At 55.8% G+C, this 23,012-nt stretch overlaps 1 protein-coding gene across 1 annotated transcript; it reads left to right on the forward strand.

Moving 5' to 3' along the window:
* Positions 1-815: 815 nt before the first annotated feature.
* On the forward strand, positions 816-22,664 carry UCKL1 (uridine-cytidine kinase 1 like 1). The gene is made up of 15 exons (XM_030963156.1): positions 816-895; positions 8,521-8,714; positions 9,284-9,390; positions 9,747-9,917; positions 10,137-10,208; positions 11,642-11,831; positions 12,227-12,288; positions 13,567-13,583; positions 19,679-19,777; positions 20,120-20,213; positions 20,512-20,574; positions 20,889-21,011; positions 21,306-21,413; positions 21,586-21,742; positions 22,292-22,664. Exons 1-15 carry the CDS (start codon positions 846-848, stop codon positions 22,366-22,368), a joined length of 1,584 nt encoding a protein of 527 aa, XP_030819016.1. The 5' UTR covers positions 816-845; the 3' UTR covers positions 22,369-22,664.
* The last annotated feature ends 348 nt before the right edge of the window (positions 22,665-23,012 follow it).

Consider the following 23,012-nt stretch of genomic DNA (forward strand, 5'->3'; position numbering starts at 1 on the left):
CCCCCTAAAGCTGTTTCTAATCCACCCATCAGCAGCATCCAGCGTGTCCCGGCCACATCCAGCCCAGGACTCCTCCACCCTGGGGAGCTCTGCGGGACCCGGGGCCACCCCCCGGCTCTCCCAGCGTGGGAATAAATCCTCTTCTGCTCCCTAATGGCTTTTTTGGCACCGAACCCAAGGCAGGGACAGATTTAGACTGATCTCTCTGCTGGCTGAGAGCGCAGCCCTTCCCCATGGCGCTCTCGCCTCCCCAAGGACGGGTGGGGACCCCGGGAGCGCTGCTCGCCCCCCAGCCCCGAACATGCGGTACCACAGACCTCAGCCCCGGGATGGTGCCGAGGAAAACCAGATCCCAGCCAGCGCCCCGGGACCCCCACGGGGCCGGGGTCCTCCCAAGCTGTCCCCGGTGCCCAGCGACATTGTCAGAGCCCGGGTCACCCAAACCGCGCTTCCCCCCAGCTGCAGGATGGTGGGGGGTGCTCTGTGCTGCATCCCTCAGCGTCTTGGGCAGGGATGCTACTGCGAGCCGCCCACAGGTACCCAAACCATCACTCTGAGCCCCACAGCACCCAGCCATGCCCAAAACACCCAGCTATACCCCAAACACCCACCCGCATCCCGCAACCCACCCCTGTGCCCTGCAGCACCCAGCCATGCCCATATAGACCCATCTCCCCGCACAGCTCTTACCCACGAGCACAGCAGCCCTCCGTGCCCCCAGAGCCCCCATGGGTGCCCAGATCCCCGCAAACCCCACCCTCCCATCCCGCACTACAAGTCCCGGGGATCCCCGCGGCAGCGCCGCCCCCGCCGCTCCCGCCGCTCCCGCCTCTCCCCGCAGCACCATGGCCGCGGCCCCGGTGCCCGAGGGGGCTCCGGTGGAACCGCACGACAGGTAGGACCGCGCTCTCTTTTCCCCGGGATGATCGCTCCGGGACGGGACCGGCCCCGCGGCGCCCCGGGGCCCCCGGTTCGGCTTCGCCGCCGGTTCGGGGCTTGCGGCGCCGGTCCCGTCCCCCACGGTGCCACTTCCGCGAGTGGGGCCTCCCCGAGCCCATCGCTCCATGGAATCCCTTCGCTTTTCCCACCAACCATTTCTTCCCACCCCCGCTTTATCCCTTGTTTATTTTCATCCTTTTTCCTCCCTCCCTTTCATGTTGTTACCTTTTCCCTTATTTACCTTATTTTATGGGTTTTGCCCTTAATTTCCCAGCTGATAAACCACAACCTCCCATTTTCCAAGCTTGCTCATACATGCATCCTCTCCATCAAGATGAAGAGTGGGACAACCTAAACTTTTTCACCCCAAACCCCCATAGAGGGTGATTGCCCTCAGCCCCCCCACCACACACACACTCATGTTTCCCCTTTATTTTCCACCCCCTTTTCCCAGCACAAACCTCAGGGGAATAACTGCTTCCAAACATCAAACATCTGGGAATTGCATTTGGAGCATCAGGGGTGCTTTGGGGATGTGACAAAGCTTACAGGGATGGAGCATCCCTGTATCCCTGCTTGTAGGGTACCAACACCCCACCAACCCTGGAGTCAGTGCCAAAGCATCCCTCCTGTTCCCATCCCTCCTGTTCCCATCCCTCTTGTTCCTGTCTCTCCTGTTCCCATCCCTCTTGTTCCCATCATGCATGTTCCAGCAGCTAAACCCATTGCTGGCAGCTGCCTGTGCCCTTCCTGTGGATAGCAGGGAGGGTGAGAATGAGGATGAGGATGAGGATGAGGATGGGAGGAAGGAGTCTCCCTGAGTTGTGCTGGTCGAGTGAGGGATGAGTAACTGGGTTGTGTAACAGAGCCCCTCCACCGTGGCTCCCACTTGGTATAAATAGCAACAGATAATTGGGTTTGCAGAGGGAAATGTTTGTGCTTTTGTGGTGAGGGAGCAGAGACCATAACCGAGCTGGAAGCTCTGAGCATGGAGCTGCTGAGATGAACCATCAGCTCCAGGTGGCTCTGGCCAGGACAGAGCTTGGTACAAGGCTGGGTAAACTGGGAATGACGTTCTGTGGGTTCCAGGATGGGCATGGGCCTGGCATGTGACAGTGGGATGGCAGCCAGGTCCGTCCATCCCTTGTGTGGGTTCCTGCATCCCTCAGGCAGATTCCTTCATTCCTCAAGCAGGTTCATCCATCCCATGGGGAGGTTCCTTGATCCCTTGGACATGTTCCCCCATTCCTTGGCTGTGTTCCCTCATCCCTTGGGGTGGTTTCTTGGACAGGGAAGGCCCAGCCAAGAGCTGGCGCACATGGATCCAGCTCAACTCAGCAATGGAGGAAGCAGGTTTGACCTCCACGCTCCTGTGGTGCTGCTCCCAGGATGAGATCTGGGACCAGGACCCTCTCCTGGGAGCAGGCATCCTTCCACTGGGGGCTTGGTGTGTCTGCAGCTCTTACACCAATCCAGTGACAATACTTGTGACCAAATGAGGAAAATCCATGTGCAGTCCAGCTTCCATCCTTAAATCCAAGGGGAAACCCACCCAGCAGCTGCCAGCACCAGAAGGAAAAGGAGATCCTGGCCTTCATGCCTGCTTTCCTCTTTTGCCATATTTTAAGTCTGCCATTAGAGGAGGGATTTGCTTAAAAATCACTGGGAAAACCCAGGAATTTCAACTTGTGCAAGAGCTCAGAAGCTGGGAAGGGGCTTGGGAAGCAGAGATTTGTGCCAGCAGGAAGGCTCAGTCCCAGCTGGCCCTTGGAGCCAGTGTGTCCCACCTGGGAGCCCAGTGGGAATGGAGGGTGGGATGCTGGGAGGGTTGCTCCTGTGGCCTGGACATTTAACAAAGGCAGGAAAAGTGGCAGCAGGAGCAGGCGATAAGGAACAATATCCCTGGGCGAGGGCTCCTCGCCCGTGTCCCGCATCCCTTTGCTTTTTTGCTTCTTTAATGAGAAGGAACAGAAGTGGCTCCGGAAGAGAATTTTATTTTAAATAAAAATAAATTTTATTTTATTTTGAGCGAGAGGGGGAGTCCAGGCAGAGACCAGGGATGGAAAGGTTCCTTTGATCATCGCTCCCTTCCCTGACTTTGGGGCAGCAGCTGCGGCTCATGCTGGGGACGGGTTACCCCAAAACCCTCCTGTCCCTGTCCCCTGCCTCAAGACCTGCCCTTCATTTCTGGTTCCCATCAGGTTTCCATCTTTTGAGATGATGCACTGCAGGTCCCACTGGAGCAGGAGGGGTTTCCTGATAATTCTGGGAGGCAGTGTGTCTCTCCTGCCTCTGGAATAACCTTGATGGTTATTGCTCCTCGAGGAGGAGGAGGAAAGGGTCTTTTTCCATTTCTGGCCCCATCTTCAGGTGTTGGTACTAAGCAGGAGGGAGCTCCCTCCCTGGAAGCCCTCAGCAGTGGGTGTGCAGGGGCCAGGCTCCTGTCTCACCATGCTGGTGTCTCACTCGGTGGCCATGGGACTTTGTCCGGGTGCTCTGTGCCCCTGGCAGAGCCTGGCTGCCCTCCTGTGTGCCCTGTGCCACCTCCTTCCTTCCTTGGCAGCCAGAGGCTGTGGGCTGAGGGCTGCTCTGCCCCAGTCTCTGCTCCAGGGCTGGCCTGGACCCCCCTGCCATGGTGCCCAACATCTCCCACCCTTGGCATGTGTCCTGCCTGCCCTTCAGCAGCCTCCTGGCTTCCTGGGCTTCCTGCAGCTTGCCCAGGCTGCCTGGCCTCCCTGGAGAGGCTGATGCTGGAAGAGGAGCTGGCTGGCCCGGGGGGACAAGGGCAGCTGGCAGGGAGGGGGTGCTGAGGGAGCGGATGGCCAGCACGGCCCATGGGATGTTATTCTTAGCCACCGGCAGCCCCGGGGTGTTGAGTTTCACCCACTTGTTTGCTCCAGGGCTGAGGGGCAGCTCTTGGGGAAGCTGAGTGACCAGGGGGGACCCTCAGCCAGACCCCCCCACCGATGGGAGCCAGGGGAGAGGGGTGGGAGTCCTGGACCAAAAAGCCCCACATGGCCAGCAGCCCCTGGCCCCCAGCCCCAGCTGCTCCACCAGCTGCAGGAGGGGTGCTGGCTGGCTGGGCACCCCCTGGCCTGGGCTCATCCCCTCCTGCCCCCTGCAGCCCCCTCCCCAGTGGTGTGGAGAAGTCCCTGGGAACTCACCAGTGCCGGGGGATGTGGATGTCACTGTCCAGGTGCCCTCCGTGCCGAGCCCACAGTCCAGGACAGCCGAGCACCCCCAGTGCCAGGAGCAGAGGCGCTGGGGCTGGTGTTTATTGCCTGTGCTGGGGGCGGTCAGGGGAGGTGTCACCTCATCCCCAGCCCCCCTCTTTTTCTTTAATCAAGCCAGTGCTATTAATATCAGGTAATGAACGTAATCTGGAGGTTAAGCTATCCTCTTATGCTGCTGACCGCTTGCAGCTCCCGGGCACAGACACTCCCCCTGCTCTGCTCCCTTCTCCTGCCGCCATCTTCCAGCCCTCTTCCACCCCGGCCTCGTGGGACCCTTCAGTGCCCATTCCAGGGGGACACTCCCCCCATGGCTCTGTGCCCCGAGAATCACCCTGGGAGCCCCTCTGGCACAGCCCCTTCCTCGCCCTGGTAGTGCCAGAGGCTGTGGGACAGGAGCTGAAGTGTGCACAGGGATAGGGGGTGACACCCTCAGTCCAGGATCACCCCTGGACTGGCAGCAGGGGGACATGAGCAGCCCCCCAGCCTTCTCCAGCGTCCGCATCTCTGGCTGCTGGGCCCTTGGGCCAGATGGCGGGTGAGTGTTGCTTTGGTTTTGGGTGGAATTTGCTGGTTTTTATCTGTTTGTTTGCTGGAATGACCTCTTGGTGGCTCCTGTCCCAGTCCCTCAGCCCCAATTCCTGTCTGAAAAGACTGGCTTCCCATGGGACGTGGCTGCAGCCAGCTGGGCACCTCAGCAGGCTGTGGGGGCTGCTGGGGGGTCCATAGGGTGGGAGCTCAGTCAGTGGGGTTGTTTACAGGGCGCAGAGCCCAGGACATGCTCTCCTGTCAGCTGCCAAGTTCAGGTTTGGGGCTGTGCCATCTTTCCTTGCTGCTGTGGGTGCTTTTGGGACCTGCTGCCTTTGCTGTGCCAGCCCAGCATGGATCCAGGGTGGTCAGGGGTCTCTGGAGGCAGCGGGATGCAGAGAGCCTGAGCACAGGGATGGTGATGGGAGCACAGTGGGAAGGAGAGGGGTGTCAGTAAATCTGTGCTTGCACTAAGCAGGAGCAAAATGCTTCCTTCATTTGTGCTGGCACAACAGCAGAGCTGGAGAGCCCTTCTCAGGAGCAGGACCCCCCAGGCTTCCTCTGGGTCACAGCAGACCCCACACTGGAGATAGAAATGAGCCGAGATGCGCACTCCGGTTCATCAGCCAAGGTCCCGGTTTATTCTTCCTCACAGCTCAGCCAACAGACTTCAGCTACAGCAGGCTCCCACTGTGGGCTTCCCTTGCAGGCTCAGACTGAGCTCACAGCAGACCCCTCACAGCAGCAATTCTCTCTCCCGTTTGGTCAGACCTCCCCCAGCCAGCTCATCCTTATTGGTCACGGCTGTGACCCATTAAGGGCAAGGCTGGTTTTGGTAATTAGCACAGCTGTGGCTTATCCAGGTGAAGGTTGCCTGTAATTCCTTCTCCTACAATGCTCTAGCAAGGATACAGCACCTGCAGGGAAGGCAAAAGCATCCCCAAAAACTGGGGACAGCCTGGAGAGAGCAGGTGGCAGCCAAGCCCTGCAGGAAGGCTTGGCAGGAGAAGGGTTGCCAAGCCCAGGTGATGTTTCCTTTCCTGTTTGTGTGGCTTTGGCACCCCAGGGGTTTGCTCTGCTGGGGAGGGTCCATGTGGGACCAGGGCCCTCCTCTGGGCAGAGCAATGCCATTGGCTCCAGCTCTAAACAGGGTCCCACTCTCTGGGGGCTTCACCTTGTGGGTACAGGGCATTGCAGGGGCTTCAGCACTGCTGCAGGGAATCTCTGAAAAGGAGTAGGGGGAATGGCCAGTGGGGATGGCTGAGATCAGCCGACTCTTTGGAGCAAGAAGAGCCCCTTCCTGGCAAAGGCAGCCATGGAAAACATCTACAAATCTTGAAGTGTAACATTAGAAGAAAAGGCATGACCTTTGGAGAACTCCAGGGCAGCCCTTCAGTCCCACAGCCATACTTCTCCCAAATAAATCATGGGAATTGTGGATTTGAAAGGTGTAGAATATCATCTGCCCTGTAGAGGATACAGATGTAGATGAGGCGTAGAGGTACAGGTTTAGATCATACTGATGGAAATGTGTCGAATTTGGTGAAAGTCCAGAATTATTTGGATGAGATAAGACAGAACACCAACTCTTGGGGTGGGATTCAGGTGCTGCATCCCAGAGCAGCCCTGAAGGCGTGCAGGGGGAGGATGGCTGCACTCCTCTCCCAGGGGTGTGTCCCTGCATCCTGCAGCAATGTCCCTCTCTGGGTGTGCTGCAGGCACCCTGGAGAGCAGAGTGGAGAGATGATGGCAAAGCAAGGTGGGGCTGTAGCTGTAATTCTGGGCACTGGTGGAGCTGTTGGAGTCCAAGCCTCCTCCTCCCTGCCAGGAGCTGGGTGATGTTGATGCTGGTGGGAGCAGAGCTCAGCCTTGCTCCAGCTCCGGAAACAAACCTTCATCCAACTCAGAGTCACTTTGGGAATGGTGGCCTGGGTCAGGATGTGCAGGCTGGCACAGCAGAGCTTGGTGCTGTGTGACACCAGCCAAGGGGCAGAGCAGCCCCACGGGCTCTCCTGTCTCATGGAGGCTGACGTGCAGTCCCACAGGAGGAGCAGCTGAGCTCAGGCTCTGGAGCAGCGCGGTCCCAGGAGAGGGGCTGGGATGTGGATGAAAGGAGCCGCTTCCTGCTGTGGTAAACAACTGTGTTTGTGTCACCTCTGCTTTTATCCAGCTGAAGTGACGTTGTTTGTGCCCCAGCACCAGCCCCTGCTGGCGGCCCCGGTGGGCAGCAGCTGCTGCAGCATCACCCATGGGACAGGAGACCCAAACATCCCGCCTGGGTTTGCTTCTCCTCGTGGAAGGAGCCATTTTTTCACAGGAAGATACCCCAGAAGGTTTCCTGATGGGTGTCATCTCCTGAGGTTGCTTTTAAAGAGTCATAGTTGGGGTGTTTTGGGCTCCTGGTTGAGCCTGAGCCTGGCAGTGTGTGCCAGGGATGGGGTGTTGGTGTCCTGAGCTCTTGTGGGGAACTCCATGAGTGCCCAGCTTAGGGTGGACATCGGTGGGAGAGCTCCTGTCACAGGGGCAGGAGCTGCAGCCTGGCTTTTGTCAGCAGGAGTTCAGCAAAGCCAGGCAAATCCCTCTCTCCTTGCCTGCTCCACAGGGATGTGCCAGGGGTAGGGATGGTGTGCTGTGGGTATCCTGCCATGCCCAGGGGGTTTGCCAGGGGGATCCCACCGTGCCCAGGGGGTTTGTTTGCCTTGCAGGGATGGGGGATGCCGTGTCACATCACACACAGATGGCCCTTCTGAAATTTTGATCTTTATCTAAAATAGTTCTAAAAAGGGCTGGGGGAGGGAAATGAATTAATCTTCATACCAAAACAGCTTAAAATCAGCCCAAAATCTGTAAAGCCCTGCAGTTTAAGCCCTTTCAAGAGCAAGCCATAACAGAGCAGCAGCAAAGCCCTGCTGGCCGGGCTGGGCTGTACCAAACAGTGATGGCTTGGAGCCAGTGGTGCCCAGATCTATTGATTTCTCTTCCAGCCCAGTCATTGCTGGGGAGAGGAACAGCAGGAGCCAGGAGAGCCCTTTGCACTTTCTCCCAGGGAGCAGACATCCCTCTGGGGCAGCAGAACAGGAGCAGGGAGGAGCAGGCACTGGTATAAATAATCCTCCCTGTCCCTTAGCTGGCCAGGCAGCGGCTGCAGCTTATCTCCTGGCCAGAGGCCACTTATCACCTCCAGGCCACAGCTCTCCTCCTGCCAAGCTGGAAAGGGCTCTGGAGGGTGCCTTGTTCCTCTCCCTCTCCAGCAGGGAAGATAAGGGAGAGTGTTCAGCAGCTCCAGGGCTGTGGGTGAGCTCAGAGCTCTCTCAGCTCCCAAGGCAAAGCTGATGGCTCTGCCCAGCTTGAAGGCTTGTCCCTGGGGGCTCCAGAAGCTTGGCAGAGCTAGGTCTAGGGTGTGAGTGGAGCACTAAGAGTGGGGAGAGGAAATGGATTGGGGATGGTTGTGCTGTAACCCGTGATTGACTGCTAACCCCAAGAAAGGTCCCTTGGCACACCAGGGTGGGTTGTTGCCCCCTGGAACACAACCCTCAATGCATTGAGAGCTCACTGGGGGATTTATTTCATGCAGACAGTCCTCAGACAGCAGGACTTTAGGCATGGATGTTTGCACGGCACCTCTTCCAGGTTCAGATTGCTCCTGTGTGAGAATTCCTCAGTGCTGTCTGTGCTGTGGGTCACAGAGCTGTGGGTGCTGGTAGTGGGGCTGTGCTTGGCTGTCCCCCCCTTCACCTGTGGATCCCCAAAGACCCCGCTCCCACACCCCAGGCAGGTGTGTCCTTCCCCACCAGGGTAATCTTGCCCCTCTGTGCCCACGCAGCAGCAGCAGTGCAGAGTCCCTGGACAGGCTGTACCCCGCCGTGGGCTCCTCCAAGCCGCCCCGCAAGCGCACCACCAGCCAGTGCAAGTCGGAGCCGCCGCTGCTGCGCACCAGCAAGAGAACCATCTACACTGCAGGCCGGCCCCCCTGGTACAACGAGCACGGCACGCAGTCCAAGGAGGCCTTTGTCATAGGTGGGTCACCTCTGCACCCTGCCACCTGCCCCATGGCGCTCCTGGAGATCTCCGTGGGAGTCCTGCCCCACCACATCCTTGAGAATTGGAGGTTGGCTCCAGCCTGGACAGGAGCAGGGGGAGTGCCTGTGGTTAGTCCTGCATTGACTGGGTGGGCTGAGCCTCAGAGTGTGCATGGGTTGTAGGAGAACACGCTCTGCTTCTTGTTCCCTCAGTTCCTGTTGCCTGGGCTGTCACAGGTTCCTGGAGATTCTGGACTGGTTCCCATGCCAGCACTCCCCGTGTTGCATAACCATCTAACAATGGGTTTCCCAGCTTCTGCTGGCAGTTCCAGTACATGCCATTTGACATTTTCCAGGATAATCTCTTGGAGTGCCTGTGACTTCCCTCTTTGGAGGCCCCTCCAGCTTAGTGCAACCATGCAGCACCTGGGCTCCAGCCTGTGCTCGGAAGGGCTGTGCCTGGCCTTGGTGGCTTCATCACCTTTTCTCTGGCAGGACCTGGGCTCCAGCCTGTGGTGGGAAGGGCTGTGCCTGGCCTTGGTGGCTTCATCACCTTTTCCCTGGCAGGCCTAGGAGGAGGCAGTGCCTCTGGGAAGACCACAGTGGCCACCATGATCATTGAAGCTCTTGATGTCCCGTGGGTGGTTCTGCTGTCCATGGACTCCTTCTACAAGGTGAGGCTGCACCCCTGTTAGCCTGGCCAGATTCCTGCTATTGCTCAGGGAATCTGTGATTGTCCCGTTCCTGGGAGTGTTCAAGACCATGTTGGACAGGGCCTAGAGCAACCTGTTCTAGTGGAAGGTGTCCCTGCCTATGGCAGGGGGTTGGAATGAGATGAATTTTAAGGTCCCTTCCAACCCATACCAATCTGGGTGTATGTGATAACCCTGGTAAGGAAACACGTTGTAGATTTAGGGACAGCCATGTAGTTTTTCCCTTCCCGTGGCTCTTGTGGGGCAGGGAAGAGTGACAGGGCACAGCAGAGGAGGGAAGTGCCCAGCCATGTGCCCTAAGCTGTGCCCTGTGGCAGGTGCTGACCAAGCAGCAGCAGGAGCAGGCAGCCAGCAACGACTTCAACTTTGACCACCCCGACGCCTTCGACTTTGACCTCATCATCGCCACCCTGAAGAAGCTGAAGCAAGGCAAGAGTGTCAAGATCCCCATCTACGACTTCACCACCCACAGCCGCAAGAAGGAATGGGTATGGGACACTGAGGGGGTGGGACAAGGTGGGGATGGCCAGGGCAGGACAGAGGGGGAGCCAAGTGCACCCCTCCAGCCCCTGGCCTGTGCAGTCTGATTGGTCTGTGCCTGGCTCAGGGTGTGGTTTTTTGGGTAAGCTGTCACAGTCACAACCCAGAGAGATTCCCTGTGACACTTCTGACCAGATGTTCTAACCACATCCATTTTGACTCCACAGAAAACCCTGTATGGCGCCAATGTGATTATCTTTGAAGGCATCATGGCATTTGCAGACAAGGAGCTCCTGAAGGTGAGTAGAGGTTTTGTGGCAGTTCCAGGGAGAGAGGGTGGGAGGATGCTCTCTCCTGAGGTCCTGCAGCAAGGAGGTTACCTTCTCTTCCAGGTTACACCAGATGCTGCAGCACTTTTCCAGGTGGGAGAAATAGGGTTTGACTCTCAGCAGCCAGGGAAGAGCCCCTGGCAGAGGTCAAGTGTTTCTGCAAATACCTCAATCTCAGCTGGTGCACAAACACAACTAGAGATAGCCCACCTCCACACTGCATGCTGCAGCTTGCACAGCCAGAGGCAAAGTCTGCTGAACTTCTGCTGCACAGAGCCTGGTGCTCCTAGCATGGAATCATCCAGCACTTCAGGCTCTCTTGGGGATTATTTGGATATATCACAGGATCATAGAATGGTTTGGGTTGGAAGGGACCTTAATGCTCATCTTGTTCCACCCCCTGCCATGGGCAGGGACATCTTCCATGAGACCAGGTTGCTCCCAGCCCTGTCCAACCTGACCATGAACAGTTCCAGGGATGGGGCAGCCACAGCTTCTCTGGGCACTCTGTGCCAGGGCCTCACCACTCTCACAGGGACAAATTTCCTCTTAATATCCCATCTAACCCTTCCCTCTGGCATTGTGAAGCCACTTCCCCTTGTTCTGTCACTCCAAGCCCTTGTCCAAAGTCCGTCTCCAGTTCTCTTGGATCTTCTTTGGATACTGAAAGGGGCCCTGAGGTCTCTCCAGAGCCTTCTCTTCTCCAGGCTGTACAGCTCTCCCAGCCTGTCTCCATCCCCCAGAGCATCTTTGCAGCCCTGACAAATGCTGCAGCAGGCAGTGAGCCATACACAAACTTAGCCAAGCTCTGTCTGAAAAGTTTTCTCCCGTGCCAAGTGAGAGCCTGGGTTGCACTTTCCTGGAGCACGGATGACCTCCAGTGGACAGCTGGGTGAATCCCCCAGGAGACTGCACTCAGCATCCCCACTCCTGCCTCTTGCAGCTAAGGGCAGAGTCATGAGCTGGGCTCCTTTCCAGCATTAATTCCCTGCCTGTGAGAGAGGCTTGGAATGAGATGATCTTTAAAGTCCTTTCCAATTCAAACTATCCAAGGATTCTTTGATTAGGAAGCCAGTGCTTGGTGTGTGTCATGGACAGTAACTCCTCATCTGCTCCTTGCTCTTAAATAACATCCAGCCAAAGTGTTGGAGCTGGTTAGCAGGAGGGACAGAGTTTGGAGCAGGACAGGTCTCAGGTGACACGAGAACAAGGTGGTGGCAGGGGGCTCACATCAGCACCAGCCAGGTCCCAGGGAAAAGCTCCACTCAGGCTGGAGCAGAGCAGGACCAGGCCTTGTTAAACAGGTGCTGGGCTGGGCTCAGCTCCACTTGGGGCAGCAGGGGAAGGTGGCTTGAGTCCCACACCTGACCAGCTGGGATTTGTCCCTTCCCCTCTCCTTTCAGCTCTTGGATCTGAAGATATTTGTGGACACGGACTCGGACATCCGCCTGGTGCGCCGCCTGCGCAGGGACATCAGCGAGCGGGGCCGCGACATCGAGGGGGTCATCAAGCAGTACAACAAGTTTGTCAAGCCTGCCTTTGACCAGTACATCCAGCCCACCATGAGGCTGGCAGACATCGTTGTGCCCCGAGGTACCTGCCCCAGGGCACCCCTGACAGCGCTCAGAGACCCCACAGCCCCCTGCCCTCAGCTCTGGGCTTTGGGGTTTGCTGACCCCTAACCCTAACCATGGCAGAGCAGTAGAACCCTCATGGGGACAAGGCTGGTGCCAAGCAGACAGATGTGGGGGGAGCCATGGTGTGGCAGTCCTGTGTTCCCCTTGGCATGCCTTTTGTAGCTGCAGAGTCCCTGGAGCTCTGGGCTTTGTGGTTTTCTGAACCCTAACCCCAGGTGTAACGCTAATGGACATGGTTTAGTGGAGGGCTTGGCAGTGCTGATTTAATGGTTGGACTCCATCATATTAGAGGGTTTTTCCAACCTTTACAATCCTGAAACTGTGATTTTTTTTTTTTTTGGGTCACTCCAGGGAGTGGAAACACTGTGGCCATCGACCTGATTGTTCAGCATGTCCACAGCCAGCTGGAAGAGGTGAGAGCTGCCTGGTCCATGGGTGGTGAGGGGGGTTCACAGCCTTGCTGTGCTCTGGGTGCCCAGGTGGGAATGGCCTGGCTTCTCCTGTGCTCCAGGTGTGGGAGTTCTTGTGAACTCCTCCCAGCCCTCTCCCTCAGCCCAGTGAAGGAAACTGCCTTCTCCCTGGGCTCTGGTCAGTCCTGGCTCCTCTGCCAGCTGTGGTCCAGCTGCAGCTTCCTTCCCTCCCTGGGACAGCAAGTCATGAGGGGACAAACCAGCCACCCTTCCATGATCCAAGGGATGTGTCCCCCTGCCTGCAGCCCTCCCAGGGCCAGCATTGCCCCAAACCCTCCACTGCTCTTGGGCTTCTCCTCTTCCCTCCCATGCAGACACTGCTGCACAGTCTTTCCAGTCAGGAGCCCACTTCTCCTCTTCTGTGCTGGGTGCAGCTGCTGGGTTTCAAAACTCAAAGTCTTCTCATGTTTGAGCCCCAATCCAGGCACATGCTCCATCACTTCCCCACTGCTGGCTTTAAGTCTTCTCCTGTTTGTCCTGGGCCAGTCCTGACCAGTGGTTTGGGACTCTGCAATGAACTGATGGCATTTTGTGTTGCTGCACAGTCTCCTCCCACCCCATAGCTTTGGTGATGTTTCAGTCATGGAAATGCTCAGAATGATGTCCTGGGAAGTGCAGGGAGTGTGACCTGGATATAGATGCACTGGAAAGTAAAGGGCTTGATTCTTTCAAGTCTTTTTTTGGAGCTCCCAGGTGTCAGGAGCTGCTCAGCCCTGGGATGGAAGCAGGCACACCTTGGCATCCAGCTTCCCGTGCCTGCTCAGGAGGGACTGCTCTTGCAAAGGTGTCTTGGCAGTTTCCTCCTCCTGGAGTACCTGGCTGCCTGAATTCCCAGCACCAAACTGGTTGGGAAGGTGGTTCCTAAACCCTCGGTCACAGGAAGAAGGATGGAAGCCCCAGCATCTGTGCTGGTGCCAGGCTGAGAAGGGCACCCAGCCCTGAGGCAGAGTCCAGGAAAGGGGAATGGCTGTTTCCCCCAGCTCCTGGGATCCAGCCAGGGAATGCCACAGCAAACCCAGCACCCTCAGGGTGCCACTGTGAGCCAGGCAAGGGGTTGGCTTGGGGAGGGCTCTCCTGACCTGGGGAGGGAAAGAAGGGCAAAAAGGCTGCATGTGAATTCAGGAAAATACTCCTATTTTTCCTTTTTTTTTATCTTGAAACGACCCTGGTGTTGACAATGCTTAATACCGGTTGCGTTGTGTCTTTGTGTTGCTGCCGCAGCGTGAACTCAGTGTCAGGTAAGAGCCCTCACTGTGTCCTGTGTGTGCAGCCCAGGCATTTCCAATGCCAGGCACTGCTTGGCCTCACCCCGACCCACAGCAGGACTGGCAGAGTGCACGGCCTTGTCACCCCACGGCGACAAAAGGCCACCTTCCCTTGGCTTTGGGATGGCAGGGACAGGGCTGCTCCCCAGGGAGGCACTGCCAGCCTGAGTGCAGATCCCTGAGGCTGGGACAGGGCCAGGTTTGTACCTGGGGATCCCCAGTCTCTGCTTCACATGCTGAGATTCTCTTTTATTTTTCTCCATCCTCTAAAATGAACGATTTCCAGAGCCGCTCTCCATCCCTGATGATTAAAGATCATTAAATATCAGTTATTAGATTAGTCAAAGCATCTTGAAAAAAGGATGGAGAGTGACTTTTTAAATGGGCAGATAGTGACAGGATGAGGGGGAACAGTTTAAAACTAAAGGAGGAGAAATTTAGGTTGGGTATTAGGAAGGAATTCTTCCTGTTAGGGTGCTGAGGCCCTGGCACAGGGTGCCCAGAGAAGCTGTGGCTACTCCATCCCTGGAAGTGTCCAAGGCCAGGTTGGACGGGGCTTGGAGCACCCTGGGATAGTGGAAGGTGTCCCTGCCTTTGGCATGGGGTTGGAATAAGATGGTCTTTGAGGTCCCTCCCAGCCCAAACCAGTCTGATCTTGAGGGTGGTGGGAGCCCTGAGCCCCTCACTGCATGCAGGGATCTGCCTGGAGGCACCCAAAGGAGAGTAGCACCTTCACATGGCCAGAGGTACCAACTTTCCCACAACTTCTGCAGGATGCAGAACCTTTTCTGGAGGACTGAGAAAATCCTGCTGCCTAAGTCCAACAGGATTTCTGAATTTTCAGTATCTGCAGTTGGATGCTGTAACATATATGTTGAATTACTTAACCTCTTCAGTGTGGGGCCCCAGATGGGACTTCAGCTCTCCTGCTTCCATTAAGGAGCCACCTAGGCTTTCAGGTATTCTTTCAGGGAGCAGAGGGAATGCATTACTGAAGATAGGTTTCCATTTAGATCTCCATCATTGCATGGAGATACTCAAGTAACCTTAAGATTTACATTTGGCATACAATGAGCTTTTAAAATAACTGAGATGAACATGGAAAAGGCTCTGCTTTATTTATTTCTGCCTCAGCCAGTCACTTCCTAGACTAGACAAGTGGATGTTTTATTTTATTTCCCTTTGCTTGTTTAACACCCTGAGGCCTGATATTTCCATGCAGACACGTAAGCTTCCCTCTGTGTCTGGAGGTCCAGGAGGGAAAGTGCTCTTCAGTATGAAGAGAAATTTGTGGCTTTAATAATGGCAGGAATAACATCAAAGAGGAGACTAATATGTGTGCAAATAGATATGTGTATATAGAGACAGATAGATACTTAAACACACATAAAATTTCCTTTCTCCTCCTTAATCAAAGGGTTGCTCAGTACAAGTGATATTCTTCTGCACTTAAAAATTGGGTATTTAATATATTCATAAAGTATTAGAAGTTTTATGATAGCAAGTTTGAAAAGGTAACTCTGACCTCCAGAAACACCTCCCACACACACAGGTGGTTTTATATTCTGTTAAAGCTTCCATTTATGCCTTTGACAGAAAATCTGGAAAAAAATTCCTGCAAAAACCCGAATCTGTTGCTGGTGCTGGAGCCCCAGTGCTTTACTGCTGCTGTGGTTTCCCCCAGCCCTGCTGTCTCTGCAAGAGGAGTGGGGTGGATGGAGAGTCACATTGAGTGAGATGTGCCTGGCAAACACAGGCTTTTCATCACAAACAATTCCCCATCCTCTTGTCTGGAATGGCTCCATCTAAATGTCACGGTTGTTCTGAAGTCACTGCTGTTTGGCAGTGGTGGGGACGCAGGGAGGGCTTTGTGCTGGTAGGATAAAACCTGAATGCTCAGATCTGGCCGCAGTCCCAGGTGTCTCTGTGGTCCTTGTGCTCCAGGGCTGCCTCTCCTGGCTGAGTAACTGCCTGGGACAGACAGGCAGTGCCTTTCCCCACTCGGATGGGTGAATTCTGGGGGGTTTTAAGCAAGTGGTGCCTTCCTTGGACATGCAAGGTTTGTTTTCATTCTGAAATCACTGGCTCCTGAGGAGCATGCTTGCCTTCCCAGTTAATCCCTCAGAGCACAGCTTGGACCTTAGCATTCTTAAGATATTTCTTGTCCAGCTTCCCCCCTGTTTGACTGTGCTCACGCCGGAGTTGTGGTTCCATTCCAGCACTCCCAGGTGAGTGTTCCTCCTGGAGCCTGGCAGCAGGAGCTGGAGCAGCCAGCCCATGCTGAGGCTCAGTGCTCCCAGCCCAGCCTGTTCTCCATCCCTCCTGCCACGCTCTCAGCATCCAGCCCCGCTCCTGGAGCCGCCGCTCTTTCCAGCCCGTTCCCCTGGCCAATCAATATTCCCCACCCCCAAGGCCCCGATCAGCTTGGCGTGCCCTTTGCCAATTGTGTCTTTAAATATCAACCCGTGGCGCAGTTTAATAGCCCTTGTTTGAAATGTCAGCCCTGAAAGGCAGCCGTGTACGTGTTTGAAATGCCTTGACTGCATCATCTCCTTTGTAGCTGGATGTCTCTTGTCTGCTTCCTGCTCGATAGCATGTTCCATAAAGAGCCAAGGATGCTCCCTGAAGCCTTCCTGGGAGATGGTCACCCCTTTCTCTCTCTCTCTCTCTCTCTTTCTCTTTCTTCTTCTTTCTATTTTATTTTCTCTTTAAAGCCTTTGTTCTCAGGGGGAAAAAATAAGTTTCCAAAATAAGACGTTTTCTTGACGTGCTCATGGCTGTGCCCATCTGGATGTTCCGTCACAGTCCGGTGTTGGCAGGGAGGGACAGGAGGCATCACAGTCCCTCCTTCCCTCCCAGGATGGGCAGGGGGTGACACGGGATGGCTGCTGGAAGGGCTGAGCTCTTCCCTCAGCCTGCGGGCCCTCTCCAGTCATGGTGAGCCCAGGGCAGGTCCAGGTGAGCCCAGGGGAAGGAAAGTCATCCCTGCAGGTGGTGTTCTGTTCAGGTTTCTCTCCACAATTCCAGTGCTCTTGGCTTTCAGTGTTCTCCAAGGCTTGGAGATCATCGTCATCATACAGGAGGGGGACCTCCCTGTAAGTTCACGAGCATTTTGCCTGGGAGCTGGGCAGGTTGGATGAAGGATTTTTAGGTTGGGCAAAGGTTTTTGGCCTTGAGTGCCTGTGTTTGCTCTGAGACTGCATTGGAGCCCTCAGTGAGGGCTTGGCATGAACCCTGGAAGTGTTGAGAACCAAGCTGGATGGGGCTTGGAGCAGCCTGGTCTAGTGGAAGGTGTCCCTGCTCATAGCAGGGAGGGTGAAATGAGCTGATCTTTAAGGCTCCTTCTTATCCAAATAATTCTAGCTTTCTATGCTTCTATGTCCCTCCAAACTCCAAGAGTCACTGTTGCATTGTGGTACTACCTGGGACACAGGTGGGACAGTGTCCCTGCCGTGGCTCCAGGACAGTGAGAGCAGACAGTTCTTTTCCCTCATGGAGCCAGGAGTGGAGCCAGTGCCGTGGAGAGCAGTGGTGACATGCCTTGGTCACCAGGGGAGGAGTGCTGTGTCTGCACAGTGCAGGTTCAAGAGCTGTTGATGAGTTAGGGGATTTTTTCCCCCCCGACTAATGACAGTGCTTTCTCCTCTGTTTCATGTCATGTTTGTCCCTCTTCTCTTAAACTCTGGTGTCTCCTGTCTTGTCTCCCCTGAACATCCCTCCCACCGGGTGACCAGAGGAAGCTGCGCTGGGATATGTGAGGAGACAAATGCTTATGGCAGTGTTTGGTTGTGACTAACAGCAGGGATGGGCGAGGGCTGTGCAGGGTGAGCCGCCTCACTAACCCAGGCAGGGAACCTTGGGGCACACAGCTCGTGGGGTCCTGCTTTGCTGGGGCTGTGTGTGGGCCAGGCAGAGGTGGGGGCGCTTGAAAGAGAAGCTTTATCTCAAAAATGGGAGCTGTTTCCTCAGAAAGCACCATGGGGAGTCCCTCACAACGCTGAGTGGCTTCCGAGCAGGGTGGTATCCAGACCTCCCTGTCCCCACACGGCATGGGTGTTGAAGGAAGGTGGGGAAAACTTGGTGACAGAATGCTGACAGCATTTCTTGGGGGTCTGTTGACAGCTCAGGATGCTGGGGAGGAGTTTCCACTGCTCATGGAGGTTGGAAAACCCTTGGCATCTGTGCAGGGAGCAGGAGTCAGGTCACACTGTGACAGGAGAGGGGCCGCCCATTCCACTGGCATGGTGGGATGCTGTGACATGGACCTGGCAGTGATGGAGGAGAAAAGTGCCAGTTGCAAGCTCAGTCCTGTGCTCCTTGGTGAGCTGTGGTGATGGGAGATGACCCAAACAGCTCCTCTGGTTTAGGCAGCAGCAGTTTGTCACCTGGGCAAACCCAGCCAGGGCCATGCGTGGCTGTGTGGCTCTGTGTTGGGGGCCTGTCTCTGCCCCACAAAGCAGGTGAGCTGGCAGCCCCCATGCCAGCACCAGTGTTTGCCCAAGGCCCTCACCACCACATGTTGGCATCCCAGGGGCTGAGAGGGGTTTAGGCCGGGCTGTGCCCCCAGGATCTGTCCCCAGGACAGCTCTGGCAGGAGAGGGAAGGGAGCGCTGTGGGGGCAGAGCTGTGGGTGCTGCCAGCAGGGAGCATCTCCAAGGGCTTCTAACCCATGGGACAGCAACTAACAGAGTGAGCTTGCTTCACTGACAGCAGGGCTGGGGCCTTGAGGGCTGCTTGTCCCGACCAGCAATGGGGTCTGCACACAGCAGGCAAACCCACAGGGGAGGCACAACCCATCCATGCTCTCTGCATGGCTGCCAGCTGTCCTGGAGTGTTCCCTGCATGGGGCTCTTGGCTGCTACAGAGGAGTGGAGCTGGTAAAGCAAGAAGGAGCCCTTAAGTACCCACAGGCCTTGGGAATGTCTCATTTGGTGTTCGTTGGCCAAGACCAGGAGATGGCTGTGTGGATGGAGGCCTCAAGCTCTGCCCTCCTCCATGCCTATCCATCTTCTCTGTCTTCCTCTCTGCTTGTGTGCCTCTGTGTGCCATTAATCAGGTTTCTGCTTGATTTGAAATCTTAATCTTGCAGTGCTTTCATTTGCTCTCTTCTCTGCCTCCCTGACATCTCTGTGTTTTTTGCTGGATGCAGCCCCTGGCACGTGTGTGATCTGACGTGTGGCTTTCCAACCCCAGCCCTCCTCCCAGACAAAGTTGCTTGTCCATCCTGCCCAGCCTTGTGGAAGCCAAATGTGACCTTCTTCTCATTACTGCCACTCTCACAGGGAGAAGTGACTAATGGGGCTCCATTGTGCACTTCCCTGTGAATGGTGTTCCCTTGATCCCAGAATAGCTCCCAGCCCTATTCGTTATGTGGAATGAGTCACACAGAGCCAGTCCTGTCCAGCCATAAAGTCTTGAAGCTGTTCCCAATTTGGAATGGCCCAAGTGATCTCTAAAATAGTCACATCCCAGATATGTGCCAGCCTGGCTGCCTGTCCAGTTCCTCATGGCGTCTGGCACTTGTAGGTCAGAGACAGCCACAACAGCCCCTCCTCACCCCATGTGTCCAAGATCCATCAATAGATAAGACTCTGGAATAGGAGAAGGTTCTGATTTTGTTTTCTACTTTCTTCCCAAACAGTGGAAACCAAGATGGGCCAGCCACCTTCTGAGAAGCTATGGCTGCCCCATCCCTGGAAGTGTTTAAGGCCAGGTTGGATGAGGCTTGGATTAACCTGGTCTAGTGGAAGGTGTCCCTGCCCATGGCACAGGGCTGGAGCAAGATGGTCTTTAAAGTCCTTTCCAACCCAAACCACTCTATGATCCTGGCTGAGCTGTCCAGCAGGAAGGGCAGGTCCTTGGGCTGCAAAGTCACCCTAACTCCAGTGGCCCTGGTTTGTGGGTGCAGGTCCCTTTGCAGGGCTGGCTGCTCACTCAGCTCAGCTGGATGGCCTCTGTGTGTGTTTGCAGTGTGAGATGACATCTGGGAGGATGGCTCTGGCCATGTGCTGTGCTCCACCCTTCAGGCAGCCTTCCCCAGACCTTCTGACCATGTGTTTGGTTTTCAGGGCTGCCCTGGCCTCTGCCCACCAGTGCCACCCCCTTCCTCAGACCCTCAGTGTGCTGAAGAGCACCCCTCAGGTGAGGGGCATGCACACCATCATCAGGTAAAGCCCCTGCTGTGGCTCTTGGGGTGGGATGGGGCTCAGCTGCTGATGAGATGGGCTGGCCTGTCTTTGGGCTTCCCAATCCCACTTCTGCCTGTCAGTATGGCTGGGAGACACAAGATAGGGCAGATGGTGGTGGCCCCTGCATAGAGGAGCTGTGCAGTTACTGCTCAGTGATCTTGCCAACAGTTTTTCTGCTTTTACCTTGGAACATACAGCACAGTTTCAGGCTCAGATGGTGCAAACAAGAACCGGGAATGGGCAGGGACTGCCAGATCTCTGCCAGCATCTCCTGGGACACGTTTTGGTCCAGAGCTGATGTTGCCTTTCCCTCCCCTCTAGAAACAAGGAGACCAGCAGAGACGAGTTCATTTTCTACTCCAAAAGGTTGATGCGGTTGCTGATTGAGCACGCGCTCTCCCTGCTCCCGTTCCAGGTGGGTTCAAGGCTGTAGGTGCTGGGTTTCCTCTCTGATTCCTAACCCTCAACTGCTGGGGAGCCAGGACAGTCCTGGTGCTGCTCCTCCAACCTTCCCCATGGATCAGTCCTTTCAACCCTCAGATTAAAATGCACCAGGACTCCCCAAGGCCATGGAACAATGCTGTGGCCCTGGGTGACAATTCTTTATCCAGTCTTGGTGTCCAAGGCTCCAGCCCCTGCAGCTTGCTGACTCCAGGGCTCCTGTGAGAGCCACATGAGAGCCCCTGGTAACTCTTCTCACATGTTTTTTGTAGAGTTGCACAGTCCAGACCCCTCAGGGACACGACTACGAAGGGAGGACGTACAGTGGGAAGCAAGTAAGTGGAAGCCGTTGGGACCTGCTTTGTGGGGGTGCATTGGAAGCCCTGGCTGCCATCAGGCTGGGTTTGGTGCCAGCTATCATGAGTATGACACCCTGTACCACCAGGAAAGGCAGGTCGGTGACCAAGGGTGCCATCAGCAGTGTCACTGTGCCACTCATGCCCTCTCACTGAGGGTGGCCTGGGAGAGGCACAGCCCTCTTGGAAGAGATGTGCTTTTAGGTTGCCCATTAGAGTCCCCTGCTGCTGAGACCCAGTGTGGGGTGGTGGCAGCTCCTACCCCGTGTAACCACCCCAGCTGTGTGCTGCAGATCACCGGGGTGTCCATCCTGCGGGCGGGGGAGACCATGGAGCCGGCGCTGCGCGCGGTCTGCAAGGACGTCCGCATCGGCACCATCCTCATCCAGACCAACTGCAACACCGGTGAGCCAGAGGTAAGGCCCTGGGCTGCTCAGGACATCTGGTGTTAACCTGTGTGTGGGGTGGGGCTGTCAGCCCTTCAGCGACCCAGCAGTTTGTCTTGGCAGGGGTTGAGTGCTGTGAAAGCTGCTCAGGTGGGTTTTGCCAGCAGGCTTGTGCACACAGGGGCTGGTTTGTGCTGGCTCTGAGCTGACAGCCAGGGTCCAGAGACAGAGAGGCAGGAGGGATCCTTCACTCCTCAAAGAGAAGGGCTCAGGTTGTTCCATATGCTTGCAGCCTCTAAGCTGCTCTCTCTCTCCTCCACCCAGCTCCACTACCTGCGGCTGCCGAAGGACATCAGCGAAGACCACGTCATCCTGATGGACTGCACGGTCTCCACGGGCGCTGCAGCCATGATGGCAGTGAGGGTGCTGCTGGTACGGACGGGTCAGGCAGGGGGTTTGCTCTGGAGCAACCTGCAAAGCACCAGCCACAGCCATGCTGAGGGGATGTGCCTGCAACTGGCTCCTCTGTGGGAAGGAGGGTGTCAGGGTGCACAGCACAGGCTGGGGTAACTCACCCTGAGCTATCCCTGTGCATTTCCTGTAGGATCATGATGTCCCAGAGGATAAGATCTTCCTGCTGTCCCTGCTCATGGCAGAGATGGGTGTCCACTCGGTGGCCTATGCGTTCCCCCGGGTGAAGATCATCACCACGGCTGTGGACAAGAAGGTGAATGACCTCTTTCGGATAATCCCTGGCATTGGTGAGTGTCCTGCTAGAAAGGACTTGTGCTGAGGGGATTTTTAGTGCTTCTGGTGGGGAGAGGACATGGTTGTCAGCAGCAGTTTAGGTCTGGCCTTACATTACCCAGAGCCCCACTGCCCCTCGTGGGTCCTGCTGCCATCTGGGTGTCAGGATCACCATGCTGGGTCTGGGGGCTGAGGGGCAGCCATCGCCTTCTCAGCAGCAGGAGCCGTTCCCCATGCCATGAGCCCTAGGCAGAGAAGTCAGGCTGGGACAGCTGGAGCAGCCTTGTGCCCACCTCCTTCCCTAAACAGCCACCTTCCACAAGTTCACCCAAAATAAGCTCACTGTGTTCTGTCCTCACCTCTACTGTGCCAGGAAACACCTTCCACCGGGTGGTAAGCCAGCCTACAGGCTGCTCCAGTTTTGCTGCCACTCAAGTTACCCTGCTGCTCAAGCTGCCAGATAAGCCTGCACTGGTCCCCTTGCCTGCTGTGATGAGGACAGGCAGCAGGATGGGTCTCGAGGCTCCCACAGTGCTGCACTCTGACTCTCTGTCTCCCCACAGGGAATTTTGGAGATCGGTACTTTGGGACGGACGCTCCTCCTGACTGGAGTGACGATGAGGATGCTCTCAGCACTTAGCTGGATGTGGAGGTGCCACTGGCACCAGGCAGCTTCAGCACCGCACCTTAACCCCTCTGTCCAGTGCAGATTTCTCCTTCCTCTCACCAAGCATAGATATTTTTTTCAAATCTTACATCGGAGATCTAGGGCATATTTTTTCAGAGAAACGTAAATCCTAGTTTGACTTTATGGGCAGTTGCGTGTCCCAGCATAGAGCGGAGTTAATTTATTTTAATTTAAATATTTGCCTATATAACTTATTGGAGATATTTTATAAAGAACAATAATAAATTTTTTCTCTGGTTTTCTTGAACTGAGCCATTCTTTGTTATTTCCCATGGGTGCCTAGAAGGATTTGTGCCCTTCAAGACTACAGTCCTGGGAGGGGAGATGCCATGAGCAGTGGTGGGAGGTCAAGAATACCACACCTTCAATCCAAATGAAGACTTGGTGCCAGAGTAGAGGTGGTTCCTCCTGCCTGAAGGGAAAACAAAGCTATTATAGAGTGTCCAATTGAGCTACACAAGGATGAGGAAGGATCTGGAGGGAAAGCCATGTGAGGAGCAGCTGAGGTCGCTTGGTTTGTTCAGTCTGGAGGAGAGTGAGGGGAGAAACTGTCAGGGTCTGCAGCTTCCTCCTGAGGGAGGTGGAGGGGCAGTCAC

This window comes from Camarhynchus parvulus, chromosome 20 (assembly GCF_901933205.1).
Source record: "Camarhynchus parvulus chromosome 20, STF_HiC, whole genome shotgun sequence".
NCBI lineage: Eukaryota > Metazoa > Chordata > Aves > Passeriformes > Thraupidae > Camarhynchus > Camarhynchus parvulus.

Bases quoted from the DNA above. Each gene is read 5' to 3' on its own strand.
- UCKL1 (XM_030963156.1), top strand. From the start codon at position 846: ATGGCCGCGGCCCCGGTGCCCGAGGGGGCTCCGGTGGAACCGCACGAC. The intron at 896-8,520 runs GTAGGACCGCGC...GTGCCCACGCAG, and splicing joins CCGGTGGAACCGCACGACAG to CAGCAGCAGTGCAGAGTCCC. The intron at 9,918-10,136 runs GTATGGGACACT...TTGACTCCACAG, and splicing joins ACAGCCGCAAGAAGGAATGG to AAAACCCTGTATGGCGCCAA.